Source organism: Pelmatolapia mariae, linkage group LG16_19, assembly GCF_036321145.2.
Source record: "Pelmatolapia mariae isolate MD_Pm_ZW linkage group LG16_19, Pm_UMD_F_2, whole genome shotgun sequence".
NCBI lineage: Eukaryota > Metazoa > Chordata > Actinopteri > Cichliformes > Cichlidae > Pelmatolapia > Pelmatolapia mariae.
In genome coordinates, this window is record NC_086241.1 from 102800 (window position 1) to 118118 (window position 15319).

General features: G+C 43.0%; 1 protein-coding gene across 1 annotated transcript in view; it reads right to left on the minus strand.

The window, feature by feature from the left end:
* Positions 1–15319, minus strand: part of LOC134644876 (kinesin heavy chain-like) — a 51086-nt gene that overhangs the window by 32113 nt on the left and 3654 nt on the right. The window contains exons 2-13 of the mRNA XM_063498007.1: positions 12757–12844; positions 12594–12667; positions 12404–12508; positions 12126–12174; positions 11948–12003; positions 4797–4884; positions 4578–4702; positions 4386–4490; positions 4094–4242; positions 3843–3991; positions 1689–1858; positions 78–146 (exon numbers count right to left, since the gene is read on the minus strand). Of these exons, the coding sequence (XP_063354077.1) occupies positions 78–146; positions 1689–1858; positions 3843–3991; positions 4094–4242; positions 4386–4490; positions 4578–4702; positions 4797–4884; positions 11948–12003; positions 12126–12174; positions 12404–12508; positions 12594–12667; positions 12757–12844 (1227 nt within the window). The remainder of the gene's footprint in view (positions 1–77; positions 147–1688; positions 1859–3842; positions 3992–4093; positions 4243–4385; positions 4491–4577; positions 4703–4796; positions 4885–11947; positions 12004–12125; positions 12175–12403; positions 12509–12593; positions 12668–12756; positions 12845–15319) is intronic.

Sequence of the window (15319 nt, forward strand, 5' to 3'; positions counted from 1 at the left end):
TGGTGGAGAGCTATTGATTAACCTGTGATCCATCGATCAGTGGATAGTATGGAATGTAACACTCAGGTGAGACTCACCTCATCCTGGTCGATCAGCTGCTGTTTGAGTTTCTCAGACATCTGACTCTGCTGGTTGATCTCATCATCCTAAACATCAATCAGACGGAGTTTAATGATTTAAACATGTCTTCCAGCTAGTTATCACAGCAGGTGTTAAAAAGACTGACTGTACAAAACCAGACAAGATCTGGCCCATCCATGCAACTTGTGACAACAGATAATTTCACACACTATCCAGAAAATGGGCTGGATGCTCTCCGGGGTTACTGCACATGCTGGAATTTTGGCATGGACTGTCCATTGATCCCTTGGCATTTTACTGTTACCTTGTTAAAATAAAACCCTATCATCTCATATTTCCCGACTTTTTCTAAAATGGGCTTACTCATCAAATACTGAATTTTGGGTGTGTGGGATCCAAAGACAAATAATTATGACCACTATAACCTAGAAGTGGAGAGGATGTTTTGACCCGGCCTAAATTATCCACTACAGAGGGACTCCGGGTTGCCTAGCAACACAATTATTGACATACATTTTGATGTAAAGACTGCTTTAACATGACTAAGAGCTAGCTATGTGTGACTGATCAATAAATATGTAGATGATGGTGACAGGGTGGGTCAGAGCGGGAGTCTATGACTGAAGCGGTGGAGGGCAGCAGAGGAATGGCAGCTGAACTAATCAGAGAATCCAGAGTGTTTAGAACTACCTGGAGAAAATAATGAATGAAATCCAGGGTAGAAAGGCAGAATCAGACTTTGACTGTTCTACTTTTACAGTAATTATTTATTGTTATTGTTACTAAGTGTTTCTTACATTTTTGTAGCAGTGGTGAAGCCAGTTTTAAAATGCAGATGCTCATTGCCTAAGGGAAGCATGTATAATGTAAACAGAATTGGTCCTAGCACTGAACCCTGTGGAACACCATAATTAACCTCAGTGTGTGAAGAGGACTCTCCATTTACATGCACAAATTGGAGTCTATTAGATAGATATGATACAAACCACTGCAGCGCAGTACCTGTAATACCTACAGCATGTTCTAATCGCTCTAATAGGATATTATGGTCAACAGTATCGAACGCTGCACTGAGGTCTAGCAGGACAAGCACAGAGATGAGTCCACTGTCAGAGGATATAAGAAGATCATTTGTAAGCTTCACTAAAGATCCCAAAGGTTGATTGTGCTCATCTGGATGTTCTCAGTGGGAGAAACGTTGCATCATCACCCAGGTGGACCTCTTCAGTCTCAGCTGCCTGCAGGTTTCCAACCTTATAAACAGGACATTAGCACAATGACTGAAACTAGCACCACTGACTAACACTGGGTTGTGAGGTCAGTTTCTTTGATATGATGTTCATCACATCAAGAAGGCCCTGAGCAAATGTGGTTATCACAGCTGGACTTTTGTCAAAGCTGGGAAGGCGCCTAAAGAAAGCTCCAGCCGATCCAGGAGAGGGACAACTGCTGACTAAGGGAAAACCTGTAGTGATCCCTTTTAAAAATCTTTTGTTCCACAGTCAGAGCTGCTGTCATGAGACCTCCACAATCCGTTAAAAGAAAAGCACTGCTGTCTTTGAGCTTTTAAATAGTTTGGCCTCACACAGGGTACAGGTGCGACTCACTTTGTCGTCCAGCTGCTGGTACAGGTCAGTGATGAGAGTCTCGTACTGCGACTTCTCCTCCTCAGACAGGGCAACGGGGGGCGGAGCCAAGCTGTCAATCGCTGCTGCTGTCTCGCTGCTGCACTTCTTGTTTCTGTTGCCCATCTGTTCCTCCACAGGTACAGACTCACCTGGAGGAGTCAAAATTACTGATAATAGCATCAAATCAGGATCCATGAATAAAACATTGGCCACATGCTAACATCACGAGAGACGGAGCTGCAGCTGAGAGTCTTATCAGTGAGCTGCCAACAGAAACTAAACAGGAATTCAATCAGACGCAAAACGAAGGCTCAGACACAAACAGCTCCACTCTGACAAAATATTAAGAGACTCTCCATCATAAACGGTTCACAGTGACAGCTTTCCCAAACAAACAACTACTACCACGTGTACAGTATAGCAGCCTGTAGTGGACAGGTGAATAGCTGCATGTAAAACGCTCCCTGGTACTGTCGCTGCCTTCTCTAAAACGAGTTTAAAGAGAACTGATCAAAGCGTGACACGGAAACCTTCAAAGTAGGGCTGGGCCATATCATACCGTTCACGATAATACTGGTATAATGTTGGGCAATGATAAGAAAATGAAATATGGCGATAGAATATGGGTAAAACGCGCATGCGCAGTGCCTTTGTTTTCATACGCACATGGCAGAAAAAGCATGGCGGAGAATGAGAAGGGCGAAAGCGGATCGTTGAGTGAAACAGATGAACCAGAAGTGGTTTGTAAAAATGCTGCAACTTCAGTGGTGTGGAACTGGTTTAGCTTTCGTCCGTCAGATACACAACAAAGCACAGTTTTTTGTTAGAGCATGCAAGCGGGCCGTCGTTATTATCGTGTTTTTCGGAAAATAAGTCGCGCTTAAAATCCTTTAATTTTCTCAAAGAATCGACAGTGCGCCTTATGTATGAATTCTGGTTGTGCTTACTGACCTCGAACCGATTTTATGTACATGGCGCTCAGAAATCTGTCAAAAATGTTTTAGTGCGACTTTGCTAAGCTACGAAGCCGCACCGCTTGATGGATTTTTGTAGCATTACAGCTACCGCAGTCAGGAGCCTCGCGGAGTGATACGTACTGTGCTTCAACATAATATTACCGTATTGTGTGTGTATAACCTCTTTTTAAGTTTTGTGGATATTATACATGGTTATGCTGAGGATATGTCGGCCAGTTTCCACTGGAAATGCCTTTTGGTTAAACTGTCAGCGAGGAATTTGCATAAAAAACAGCTGCTTGTTTAAGTGAAAATACATTGATGGGTTTTTTGGGGTTTTTTGCACTAATAAAGTATTTTTTCTCGCGTCAGTTATATCGTCAGTTATATCGTTATTGCAAATTTTCAAATGTATATCATGATAAATATTTTTGGCCATATTGCTCTGTCCTACTTCAAAGAGTCCCGAAGTGAAACCTTTACAGACTAAAGTAACACAAAGATGGAGGCAGACGTTTACCTTCCAGGAGGAAGAAAAAGCTTTAAACGTTCTTTTGGAACAAAGCTGGTAAATGTTAAAGGATGAGTGTTTCTTTATCATTAAAGCTCATTTAGGAAAAGCTGCCAGAATACATGCCCAGAGGCTGTCACGTGGGGAGACTTGCTGATAGGAGTAGTTTGATGTCAGAGGGTTGAGTCCAGCAAAAATCATGATCTTTCTCTAACCGAACTCTTTTGGTACCAGAACCAAATGTGAAAAAAATTACAGTGCAGAATGCGTTCGTGCCACCACCAAATGACCTGCCTTCCAAAACACGTGACAGATTTAAGATGACGTAGCAGCAAGATGCAGCCTCACTCCACCTTTGTGGAAACTGTGGACTTTAAAGCACATACATCGTTTACAGCTGCTGTTTCCTGGATAGTCACATTCAGTGCAGGAAGAAAACTGAAAAAACCCAAACATGATGCCCCCTTTGCTGTTGGTGGAAAATGCACCACATCAACCAATCAGATTATTTGACAACATGGGCATTCGGTAGCTCTGAGTAAAAAGTTGTGGGAGTGCCAGCGGTGAGAGAGAGCGATATCAATCGTGGGTTTTGAGCTGTCTGGAGTGTGCAGGCAGATTGAAGTATAAACGCCGTGAAAACCCTGAAGTAACATCTTTTTTCACCTTTCCTCCAGCGTTTCAGCTCATTCTCCAGTTTCTGGATCATGATGTTCAGACTCCTGTTCTTCTCTTTCTCCTTCTCATACTTCTTCTTCCACTCCTCGGCGGTCAGCTCCAGGTTCACAGACACTGTGTTCTTTATGGTTTTAGCTCTGAAACAACAGGACGCGGAATGAAGAAACACTCAGATCTGTGGAGGACGTACTTCGACCACAGTACTCTGCTTTTTCCTCTGAACAGGTGACTTGCCGTACCTCTGTCCAAACATGAGGGTGGACTTGGTTTCAGCCTCGTTGTAAACAGACGGCGAGCAGCAGATGATGATGGTAGTTCGACAGTTTCCACCCAGAGAGTCCTGAAGGATCCGGGTCATCTTACTGTCTCTGTATGGAACGTGGGTTTTCTAGAGACACACGAGACACGTGACAATCACTTCACCTGAAAATCAGCTGAGCTGCGACGTTTCTGTCAAACAAATCAAGTTAAATCCAGAATATTTCAGGCGTACATGTCAGAGACCTGAAGATCAGAGACATGAAGACTCACCGTTCCTTCACTCAGGGCAGCGATGACGTTCCCCAGAGCAGACAGAGACTTGTTGATGTTTTTAGCCTCATCCAAAACGGCGCCCTCTGCTCCTGTTTTACTCACCTGGACGGCAGAAAGCACAATCCAGGTGTCAGCAAGCAGAAACTTACAGAGAACAGGTGCTCACTGAGTGTGATGGAGAAGTGTGACCTTCTCGCTGCCTGCCAGGTCCACCAGGTAAAGTTTCCCTGATAGCTTCATCTCCGTCTCCACGTTCTCCTGTTTGATGTTGATCAGAAAAATGCTGTGACTGCGAGAGCTGTGCTCGTTCATGTCTGCAGGAAGAAGAAACCCCATTCAGTAAACTGATCCGAGAACAAACACACGATGGTCGGAGCGGAAGTGTCACACGTACAGGTGAAGACTTACTGGTCACAGCGACGTGTCTGTTTGCTTTTCCTTCATCGATAACGTCCATCACCTCCTCGGGACTGGAAACAAAGCGCTCCGTACAGCCCTGACAGTAAAACACACATCAGTAGAGTATCAGGACCCTGCAGACATGCGGTAAATATGGCTGTTTGGAGGAGGCGTGCACCCACAGCACACCTGTGAGACTCAGCAGACAAACAAAATTCTCCATAAACTGAACGAATATAAATACAGTGACCCCGACCCCCCCCCCCCCCCCCCCCCCCCCGTCCGGTAAGGCTCACAGGCCCTGGACCACAACGATCGTTCATCATATCCAGGCTATGTCTCTGTTATCTTCTCTTAGCCTAACATTGTCACACAAAGCTGATCATCAGCTGGCTAAGGTAACCAGGGTTTCCCATGCACACTCATGTGAAAAGAGCGGGGCTGGCAACATCTGACCAATCATAAAGGGGCATTTCACGGATCATATGACTTATCTCTATGCCACCTAGTCCAGAGATGTTATCAATGATAAAAATCTAAAGCTCATAAAAGCATTTATACAAAATACAAATAATATATTTTATGTAAAATAGAAAATGTTTTATTTTATATAAAACAAAATATCAATTTAATATTAAAGCTTACTGTTCCACAGCTCCATAAAGGAGACGTGGAAACTTGAATGAATGTGATTGGTTGTGTTGCGTGTTTCCAGCGGTGACTCATCATCAGATCAGAATCAAGCACAATGACAATTAAACATTTTCAAAATCACCAGAATAAAACAGAGATTTCTGTGACAACCAGATCTAGGAAACATGACCTGCTCCTCACAAAGGTTGTACCTCCCCTTTTGTGAGTGTGGACGCTTCCTCTCTTTGCTCTTTAAATGCTTTGCTTCCTTTATTGATTTTTATGCTGATTTTTTCCCTTTTTTTCCGTATGAGCTTACCTGCAATAGCTTTTGGACACTTATAGATCATTAGGACTAAAGTGTTCTTAACAGAAACAGCAACATTTTTATAGTTACCTTATCCTCAGCGCTCCGTGTGTGTGTGGTCTACACACAGCTGAAGCCTGATTACAGCGTCTGGGCACCGAACAGCCTCAATAGCCTGGAAAGGTGCTAACCGCTAGGCTAACTAGCAACAAGACGCCTTCCCTCTCCACAGATGACTACCACAGCCTCCTGCAGAAGATTGCAGTACTGGAGACAAAAATTCATCGCTTAGAAGTAAACGTGGAGGTAAATGGACTGTGTGGAAATGAAACAACCTTGCCTTTGATTCAAAACAATGGCGATGAGCAAGCTAGTACACAGCTAAGGAGCACAGATAACATGACCAAGAAAGTAGACTCTGTGCATTATTATAAATCCTCAAGCGATAATCCCCCCTTGGACTGTCTTGGTGCAAAACCAAGACATAAATCATGTCTCCTGGAAGGGGGAGGACGTATCACAGGCACAGCACAGCGAGCTGAAATCTCTGAAACCGACTGGCCTTCACTTCCTACGAGACAGAGAAGCTCTTCTACCCCTGTATACGGGAGGAAACAGGACTGGACAACCGTGAATAGGAAGGTTAACAACAAACCTCCAAAACAACTGAATGTGAAACTGCAGAACAGATTTGCTCCACTATCAAAGGACCCTGGATCTATATCGGACAACCATCCATCTAAAAGTAGCGAAGTAAGGTCTGAAAATCTGTTGAAAAGTAAAAGGCCACAGGGAAAGCTAAAGGCTAGGCCTGAAACTCTGATTGTGGGTGACTCTGCCGTAAAGGATGTACAAAGGATGTGCGGTAAGAACACTAAAGTCCTCTGCTTTCCTAAGGATATGGTCAACAACCTGAAGGAGAGAATTCTTCAGATTGCAGATGAATATCCAACTGTGACAAATATTGTTCTGCAGACAGGGTCAAACGATGTGTCCAAACAACAGTCAGAGGTTCTGAAACGGGACTTTACTGGATTATTAAATACTGTAAACTCTCTGAATGCAGCTGTATTCATCAGTGGGCCTGTACCGCCTGTCAGAGGAGGAGACGAGAGATTCAGCAGGTTGTTTGCACTGAATAAATGGCTCATATCAGCATGTACTGACCACTCAGTGCATTTTATCAACAACTTTAATATTTTTTGGGAACGCAGGCATCTGTTTAAAGCAAATGGATTTAATTTTAACAAGTCACGGGTGAAACTGTTCACCTCCAACTTGTTTTATTCCATACGTCATCCATCTGTGCTTGGTGCCAAGGCTGAGATAAACGAGGAGTTATCTCATAAAGAGGAACAAACAGTACTCCAAGAACAGACAAAGCCCAGCAGAAACCTTGAGGAGGAGCTCCATCTGCCCCCACCCGGGAAGAGTCTCAGAAATGAGAGACATCTGAGGCAAGAAGAGGGGTCCCTATTTGCCTCCAACTCTCTCAACAACACCAACGACCAGGACCAGGGACCACGACCTTCCCCAGTCCCCCAAACCCCTGACAGGCCATCACCCTCCTCCCCCTCCCTTTCTCCCTCCTCCCCACACCTGAAATTCACTGAGGAGATGATGGAGCGGGTCAATGCTGGGCTCAGATCTACCCCCCCAGCCCAATCCCTTTTTGTCCCCCATAAACCCCCCACCAGAGCAGCCAAAGGTTCGCCATCGAGCCCCGCCCTCAACAGAGCAATCAAAGTTACATTGCCCAGCCTCCTCCCCCCTTAGTTCCTCCTTACCACCTTCATGCTCTGTCTCCGCAGTCTGATGTGTGATGTGTGGAGGGTCCGGGCTGCGAGGATTATGGCAGTGGTGACTTTTCCCAGGAGAAGCTGGGACCCTGTTTACTAGAAGGTTTTAAAATTTCTGTACTTTTAGGTGACAGAAGGAGACGTGTGGCCTGGTCAAAACACAGAGAGCTGCACTCTAAAAGATCTTTAAATATAGTAAACATACCTCGTGTGCCACAGACTGCTCCCAAACATGAGGGGGCAAATAATACCTCTAAAACACTTAAGTTGGCTTTATTAAACGTTAGATCTTTAGCTGGGAAAACATTTTTAATTAATGATTTAATCACTGAGCACAGCCTTGATTTTATGTTTTTAACTGAAACTTGGTTGGACCAAAGTAACAGTGGAGCTGTTCTCATCGAGACGACCCCTCCTAACTACAGTTTTATCAGTGAGGCCAGGGTGAGCAGGAGAGGAGGAGGGGTTGCCGTCTTATTTAATGAATCATTTCAATGTAAGCAGCTATCTCCTGGAAGTTTTCAGTCTTTTGAATATGTGGCTTTACAGCTGAAGGCCCCATCCAAAGTTGTGTTTCTTAATGTTTACAGGCCTCCCAAATACTGCACAGACTTTTTTAATGACCTCAGTGAACTGCTGTCTGTGATCTGTGTTGATTTCGACTGTGTAATTATTGTTGGGGATTTTAACATCCATGTGGACAACCCTCAGGACAAAGGGACTAAAGACCTGAGTAACACTCTGGGCAACTTTGGGCTGACTCAGCATGTAACAGAGACCACACACAACAGCTCAATTACTTCTTAACACAGAATAACTGCTATGATGCCTTCCAGTCAGGTTTTAGACAGAACCACAGCACTGAAACCGCTCTGACCAAAGTGTTTAATGACATATGTCTGAATACAGACAGTGGAAAAATGTCAGTCTTAGTTTTACTGGATCTCAGTGCAGCATTTGATACAGTTGACCACAACATATTACTCAAACGACTGGAGAACTGGGCAGGTCTCTCAGGAACTGTACTAAACTGGTTCAAAACATACTTAGAAAACAGGAAATACTTTGTATCAATAGGTAACTTCACATCTGAGCAGACAAGTATCACATGTGGAGTTCCCCAAGGTTCCATCTTGGGACCCCTTCTGTTTAACATTTACATGCTCCCACTGGCACAGATTATAAAGAACAACAAAATAAACTATCACAGCTATGCAGATGACACACAAATATATATCACAATGTCACCAGGAGACCGAGGCCCTGTACAGGCTCTTGGTAAATGCATTGAGGAAATTAATGACTGGTTGTGCCACAATTTTCTATAGCTAAACAAAAACAAAACTGAAGTAATAGTCTTTGGTGCCAAAGAAAAACGATTACAGGTCACCAGAGAACTTCAATCTATACACCTAAAAACCACAAACCAGGCGAGAAATTTGGGTGTAGTGATGGATGCAGACCTAAACTTAGAAAAACACATTAAGACAATAACAAAATCAGCTTACTATCACCTCAAGAATATTTCAAGGATAAAAGATCTGATGTCTCAACAGGATCTGGAAAAACTAGTCCATGCATTCATCTTTAGCAGGCTTGATTACTGTAACAGCATCTTTACAGGTCTACCTAAAAAATCAGTCAGACAACTACAGCTCATTCAGAACTCTGCTGCTCGAGTCCTCACTAAGACCAAAAAAGTGGACCACATCAGTCCAGCTCTGAGGTCTTTACACTGGCTGCCTGTCCGTCAGAGGATAGACTTTAAAGTTCTGATGCTGGTCTATAAAGCTCTGAATGGTTTAGGACCAAAATACATCAGTGACCTCCTGACCCAGTATGAACCTTCCAGATCCCTCAGGTCATCTGGATCCGGTTTTTTATCAGTTCCCAGAGTCAGAACCAGACACGGAGAAGCTTCATTCAGCTTTTATGCTCCATATATCTGGAACAAACTCCCAGAAAGCCTCAGATCAGCGGAAACACTCAGTTTATTTAAATCCAGGTTGAAGACTCACCTGTTCTCAGCTGCATTTGAATAAAACACCAAATCCTTAAAAGTTTTACTTTTAAGCTTAAATTTCAAAACTTACATTTTAACTGCTGATTTTATCTACTGTTCCTTTTTTTTCCATTTTAAATCATGCTTTTTATTTGTTTCTGTTTTTTAATGTCTCTGTAAAGCACTTTGAATCACCTTGCTGTTGAATTGTGCTACAGTGGCTTGCAAAAGTATTCGGTCCCCTTGAACCTTTCCACATTTTGTCACATTACAGCCACAAATATGAATCAATTTTATTGGAATTCCACGTGAAAGACCAATACAAAGTGGTGTACACGTGTGAAGTGGAACGAAAATCATACATGATTCCAAACATTTTTTACAAATAAATAACTGCAAAGTGGGGTGTGCGTAATTATTCAGCCCCCTGAGTCAATACTTTGTAGAACCACCTTTTGCTGCAATTACAGCTGCCAGTCTTTTAGGGTATGTCTCTACCAGCTTTGCACATCTACAGACTGAAATCCTTGCCCATTCTTCTTTGCAAAACAGCTCCAGCTCAGTCAGATTAGATGGACAGCGTTTGTGAACAGCAGTTTTCAGATCTTGCCACAGATTCTGGATTGGATTTAGATCTGGACTTTGACTGGGCCATTCTAACACATGGATATGTTTTGTTTTAAACCATTCCATTGTTGGCCTGGCTTTATGGGTCGTTGTCCTGCTGGTAGGTGAACCTCCGCCCCAGTCTCAAGTCTTTTGCAGACTCCAAGAGGTTTTCTTCCAAGATTGCCCTGTATTTGGCTCCATCCATCTTCCCATCAACTCTGACCAGCTTCCCTGTCCCTGCTGAAGAGAAGCACCCCCAGAGCATGATGCTGCCACCACCATATTTGACAGTGGGGATGGTGTGTTCAGAGTGATGTGCAGTGTTAGTTTTCCACCACACATAGCGTTTTGCATTTTGGCCTCATCTGACCAGAGCACCTTCTTCCACATGTTTGCTGTGTCCCCCACATGGCTTGTGGCAAACTGCAAACGGGACTTCTTATGGTTTTCTGTTAACAATGGCTTTCTTCTTGCCAATCTTCCATAAAGGCCAGCTTTGTGCAGTGCACGACTAATAGTTGTCCTATGGACAGATTCCCCCACCTGAGCTGTAGATCTCTGCAGCTCGTCCAGAGTCACCATGGGCCTCTTGGCTGCATTTCTGATCAGCGCTCTCCTTGTTCGGCCTGTGAGTTTAGGTGGACGGCCTTGTCTTGGTAGGTTTACAGTTGTGCCATACTCCTTCCATTTCTGAATGATGGCTTGAACAGTGCTCCGTGGGATGTTCAAGGCTTGGGAAATCTTTTTGTAGCCTAAGCCTGCTTTAAATTTCTCAATAACTTTACCCCTGACCTGTCTGGTGTGTTCTTTGGACTTCATGGTGTTGTTGCTCCCAATATTCTCTTAGACAACCTCTGAGGCCGTCACAGGGCAGCTGTGGAGCTGTTTTGCAAAGAAGAATGGGCAAGGATTTCAGTCTGTAGATGTGCAAAGCTGGTAGAGACACACCCTAAAAGACTGGCAGCTGTAACTGCAGCAAAAGGTGGTTCTACAAAGTATTGACTCAGGGGGCTGAATAATTACGCACACCCCACTTTGCAGTTATTTATTTGTAAAAAATGTTTGGAATCATGTATGATTTTCGTTCCACTTCTCACGTGTACACCACTTTGTATTGGTCTTTCACGTGGAATTCCAATAAAATTGATTCATGTTCGTGGCTGTAATGTGACAAAATGTGGGAAAGTTCAAGGGGCCCAATACTTTTGCAAGCCACTGTATATAAACAAACTTGCCTTGCCTATTCTCTCAGCTGCTGTTTAACGATTCAGACATGAGTCTATGTCCATATTTGATCTGAGCTCAGCAGGTGGAGTGCAGGTGTCCTGTTTTATAATCATATAATAATGCTTATAGATTAATAACACTGTGTCTAAAAATCTATATTATTATTTGTTATTTAATATTTATGATTTAATACCATGTCTCTGCATGGAAGTAGAAAACTTTAGACCCTCCTACTGTTTGCACACAAACCTCTGACGGATCATCCAGGAATTGTGACGCTGTATTCTGGAGAACTGATTGGTCAGTGGGCGGTGCTTCATACCTGCTGATGTCTAATCTGGATCTAAACGGGCTCCGGAGCGAGTTAAGTTCACAGCATAAGTTACTGTGTCAATTTACCCCAGTTAGAATGAACCACCTTCTAACCCAAAATAGTTTAGGCCTCTGCAGTTATATCCAGTCACTATTTAAGCTACCAGGTGAGTCCAGTGGATCCCCCACAGCTGTGGAAACAAACATCTGGAGACAGTTTCTGCTGCCTTTTGTTCCTGCAGTTGAAACGCAGCTAACACGATTTATTTACCTTCACAAAGGGAACTCTGTTCTTATCTTCATGAACAGCCAGGTTGGTCTTTGACACTGAAACATGAAAGCATCATCATAGCAGTTAGCATCAGCTTGATTGTATTTACACTCTATTTCTACTCTACTATTCTATTCAACTCTATATGAGCATAGTAAAGGTTCAGGGTTGGTCTCACCATCCAGCAGGTCTCTGATTTTATCCAGATAGATTTCAAAATAAGACACCTGCAGATACACAGCCAGTGTTTATGTTACATTAAACATGTTCAGTCTTCTAAAAAGAAAAACTGTGATTCAGAATAAAAACACTTTAGAGATTAAATGATGCTACACTGATCAAATGATGATATTTCTTTGAATAAAGATGAAGAATCATTTTTTACAGTTAGATTTTCCTGAGATCTGACAACAGAAACACAAAAACAACATATATTTGTTTCACAAGCAGAATTACCTTGATATGGAACTCCAGGTTCTCATCCATGGAGTAGATGTGGTCGAAGATGTCTCTGGAAATACGAGGGATGATGCCCATCTGATGAGGGTCATGAAGGGTCCCCTGAAACATGACGAATCATTGAATTAATCATTCAAATAACACCAAAACAAAGACCTGAAAATAAACTACAAAACAACAGACCAACCTCCATTGTGTGAGTCTTTCCTGAGGAGGTCTGACCATAAGCAAAGATGGTGCCGTTATATCCTCCCAACACATCTGAGGCACAAACAAAGAAACAAACGCCGTTTACAGCCGTCACTTCCTCTCAGTCGCTTTCCTTCTTTAATGGAATATGTTGCACTGACCTCTGACGATCTGCTTGGCACAGGTGTCGTACACCTGAACCTGTTCAGTGGTTGGGGGGAAGACTCGGTCGAACACATACGGCTTCCCCTGAAACACAGGAAACACACTGTAAAGATAAAAGCCTCTGTTTGAAAAAAATGATTTATGCTGTCAGCAGACAGTCTCCTCCTGCTATGAAGAGGTCATATAAAAAACACTCTGCTCGCTGACACTGAGTGTTATGGTGTGATGTTTCAGTCTCTCAGTAACATCTTAACACATCGAAGCCAAGATTATTAACGTAAGTCAGTGAGGACTGTTTGATTTCTGTTTTAAAAAACAAAACTAGGAGGAGAGAAAAGAGTTATTTAATCAACATCTGACATTCATTTTCACTGATAACAAAGATAGAACTGACCAAGGTGTCTCAGTCATACAGGTCATGGTAATCTAAGGAGCTTGAAAAGAAAAAGCACTGGACTTCTTTGACTTTCTTGAAACATCACTGACCGCCCTACATATTCAGTTCAATTCAATTTTATTTATACAGCACCAAATCACAGCAACAGTCACCTCAAGGTGCTTTATATTGTAAGGTAGACCCTACAATAATACATACAGAGAAAAACCCAACAATCATATGACCCCCTATGAGCAAGCACTTTGGCGACAGCGGGAAGGAAAAACTCCCTTTTAACAGGAAGAAACCTCCGGCAGAACCAGGCTCAGGGAGGGGCGGGGCCATCTGCTGTGATTGGTTGGGGTGAGAGAAGGAAGACAGGATAAAGACATGCTGTGGAAGAAAGACAGAGATTAATAACAAGCATGATTCAGTGCAGAGAGGTCTATTAACACATAGTGAGTGAGAAAGGTGACTGGAAAGGAAAAATCCAATGCATCATGGGAATCCCCCAGCAGCCTACGTCTATTGCAGCATAACTAAGGGAGGATTCAGGGTCACCTGGTCCAGCCCTAACTATATGCTTTAGCAAAAAGGAAAGTTTGAAGCCTAATCTTAAAAGTAGAGATAGTGTCTGTCTCCCGAATCCAAACTGGAAGCTGGTTCCACAGAAGAGGGGCCTGAAAACTGAAGGCTCTGCCTCCCATTCTACTTTTAAATACTCTAGGAACAACAAGTAAGCCTGCAGTGTGAGAGCCAAGTGCTCTAATAGGGTGATATGGTACTACAAGGTCATTAAGATAAGATGGGGCCTGATTATTTAAGACCTTGTACGTAAGGACTTACTTACTGTTAATCATAAACACGTTAAACAAATAAAAACTGATTTTATTTCGTTAAAAATAAAAGAAGCTCTTCATTAATTAGAGTGCTTCTTAAGTATCTGCATTTATACAACATTCACACTCTGATGGAGGTGTCGCAGAGCAGCTCGGGGTATGTATGTCGCCAAAGGGTATTTGGTATGGCGACTGGGGCAGCCAGGGACCAAAACCACTGTCCGCTGGTCGTTGAGGTCACAGTGAGCTTCCCTGATCACCTCCTGGTTGGACTCCTGCTGAGCTGTCCTGATTGGTCAGTCCACACAGGCACCTCCACTGATCCTCCCACATCTACAAACCCCTCCATGCTTCCCTCCTCAGCACCTGTCAGACCATCTCCAGCCCCACAGCAGACCTTCAGCTCTGCTGCCTCCTCTGTGTGAGTGCTCCCCTCTGAGATCTTCAACGTCCATCAGTTAATGTTCAGACCTTTGAACTTTGACCTTCTTTATGTAATGCAGCCTTGGCTTTCTTGAAAGTTGAACATAAATCTAATTGTTATTTTTTTACAAAGTGTCTCCATTGTGATTTTAAATAAAGTTTGATAGCATTTATAGTTTAATGGAACTCCTGATGGTCACATGACTGTCTCAGTTTCTCCTTCAGAAAAACAAACAGACGATACCGAGACAACAACAGATTTACCTTTATATAACGAGCAGGGTCAAGGGTCAGGGGCTCAGGGGAGGTAACGAGAGCAAAAACAAGACATTCGGTCTGAGTTTAACGAGGGCTCGTTAAATCACCACAAACCTTTCACTGTTGTCTCGTTAGTTTAAATAAAGTTCAGTCTAAAACTTTATGAAGGAAAACTGAAACAAACAAGAGAATTCAGAGAGCGCAGCTGTCTCTGATGAGTTTTAAATTTTTTATTTCTACATTTAAAAGCAACAAAGTGCTTCACATTTAGTTATGAACAAGAGAAAAACAGGACCATACAACACCGGGCATTTGGGAATGTTTACAGTCACATGTTTGCTCCTCTCACTGAAAACGTTTCAGGTTTCACAGGTTGAGTCTTTTTCAGGTTGACATGATTCATTCAGTCTCAGTTATCATGATAACAGACAGGTTAACCTAAGTCTCTGTCAGAGCTCAGAGAGGAGAGAATGTATCTGAATCACAGTTAATCAGTCCTCAGTACATCAATGTGTCATTGATTATCAGTACAGTAAAATATCTGGTCTCATCTCTTCAGATGTCAACAGATTAGTCATTGAATGATGTCAAACAACATTTTAAAGGTTCAGAGCTTTGACAGATGTTGGTGCTCCATCAGTAAACAGCCTGTGTCTGCACTTT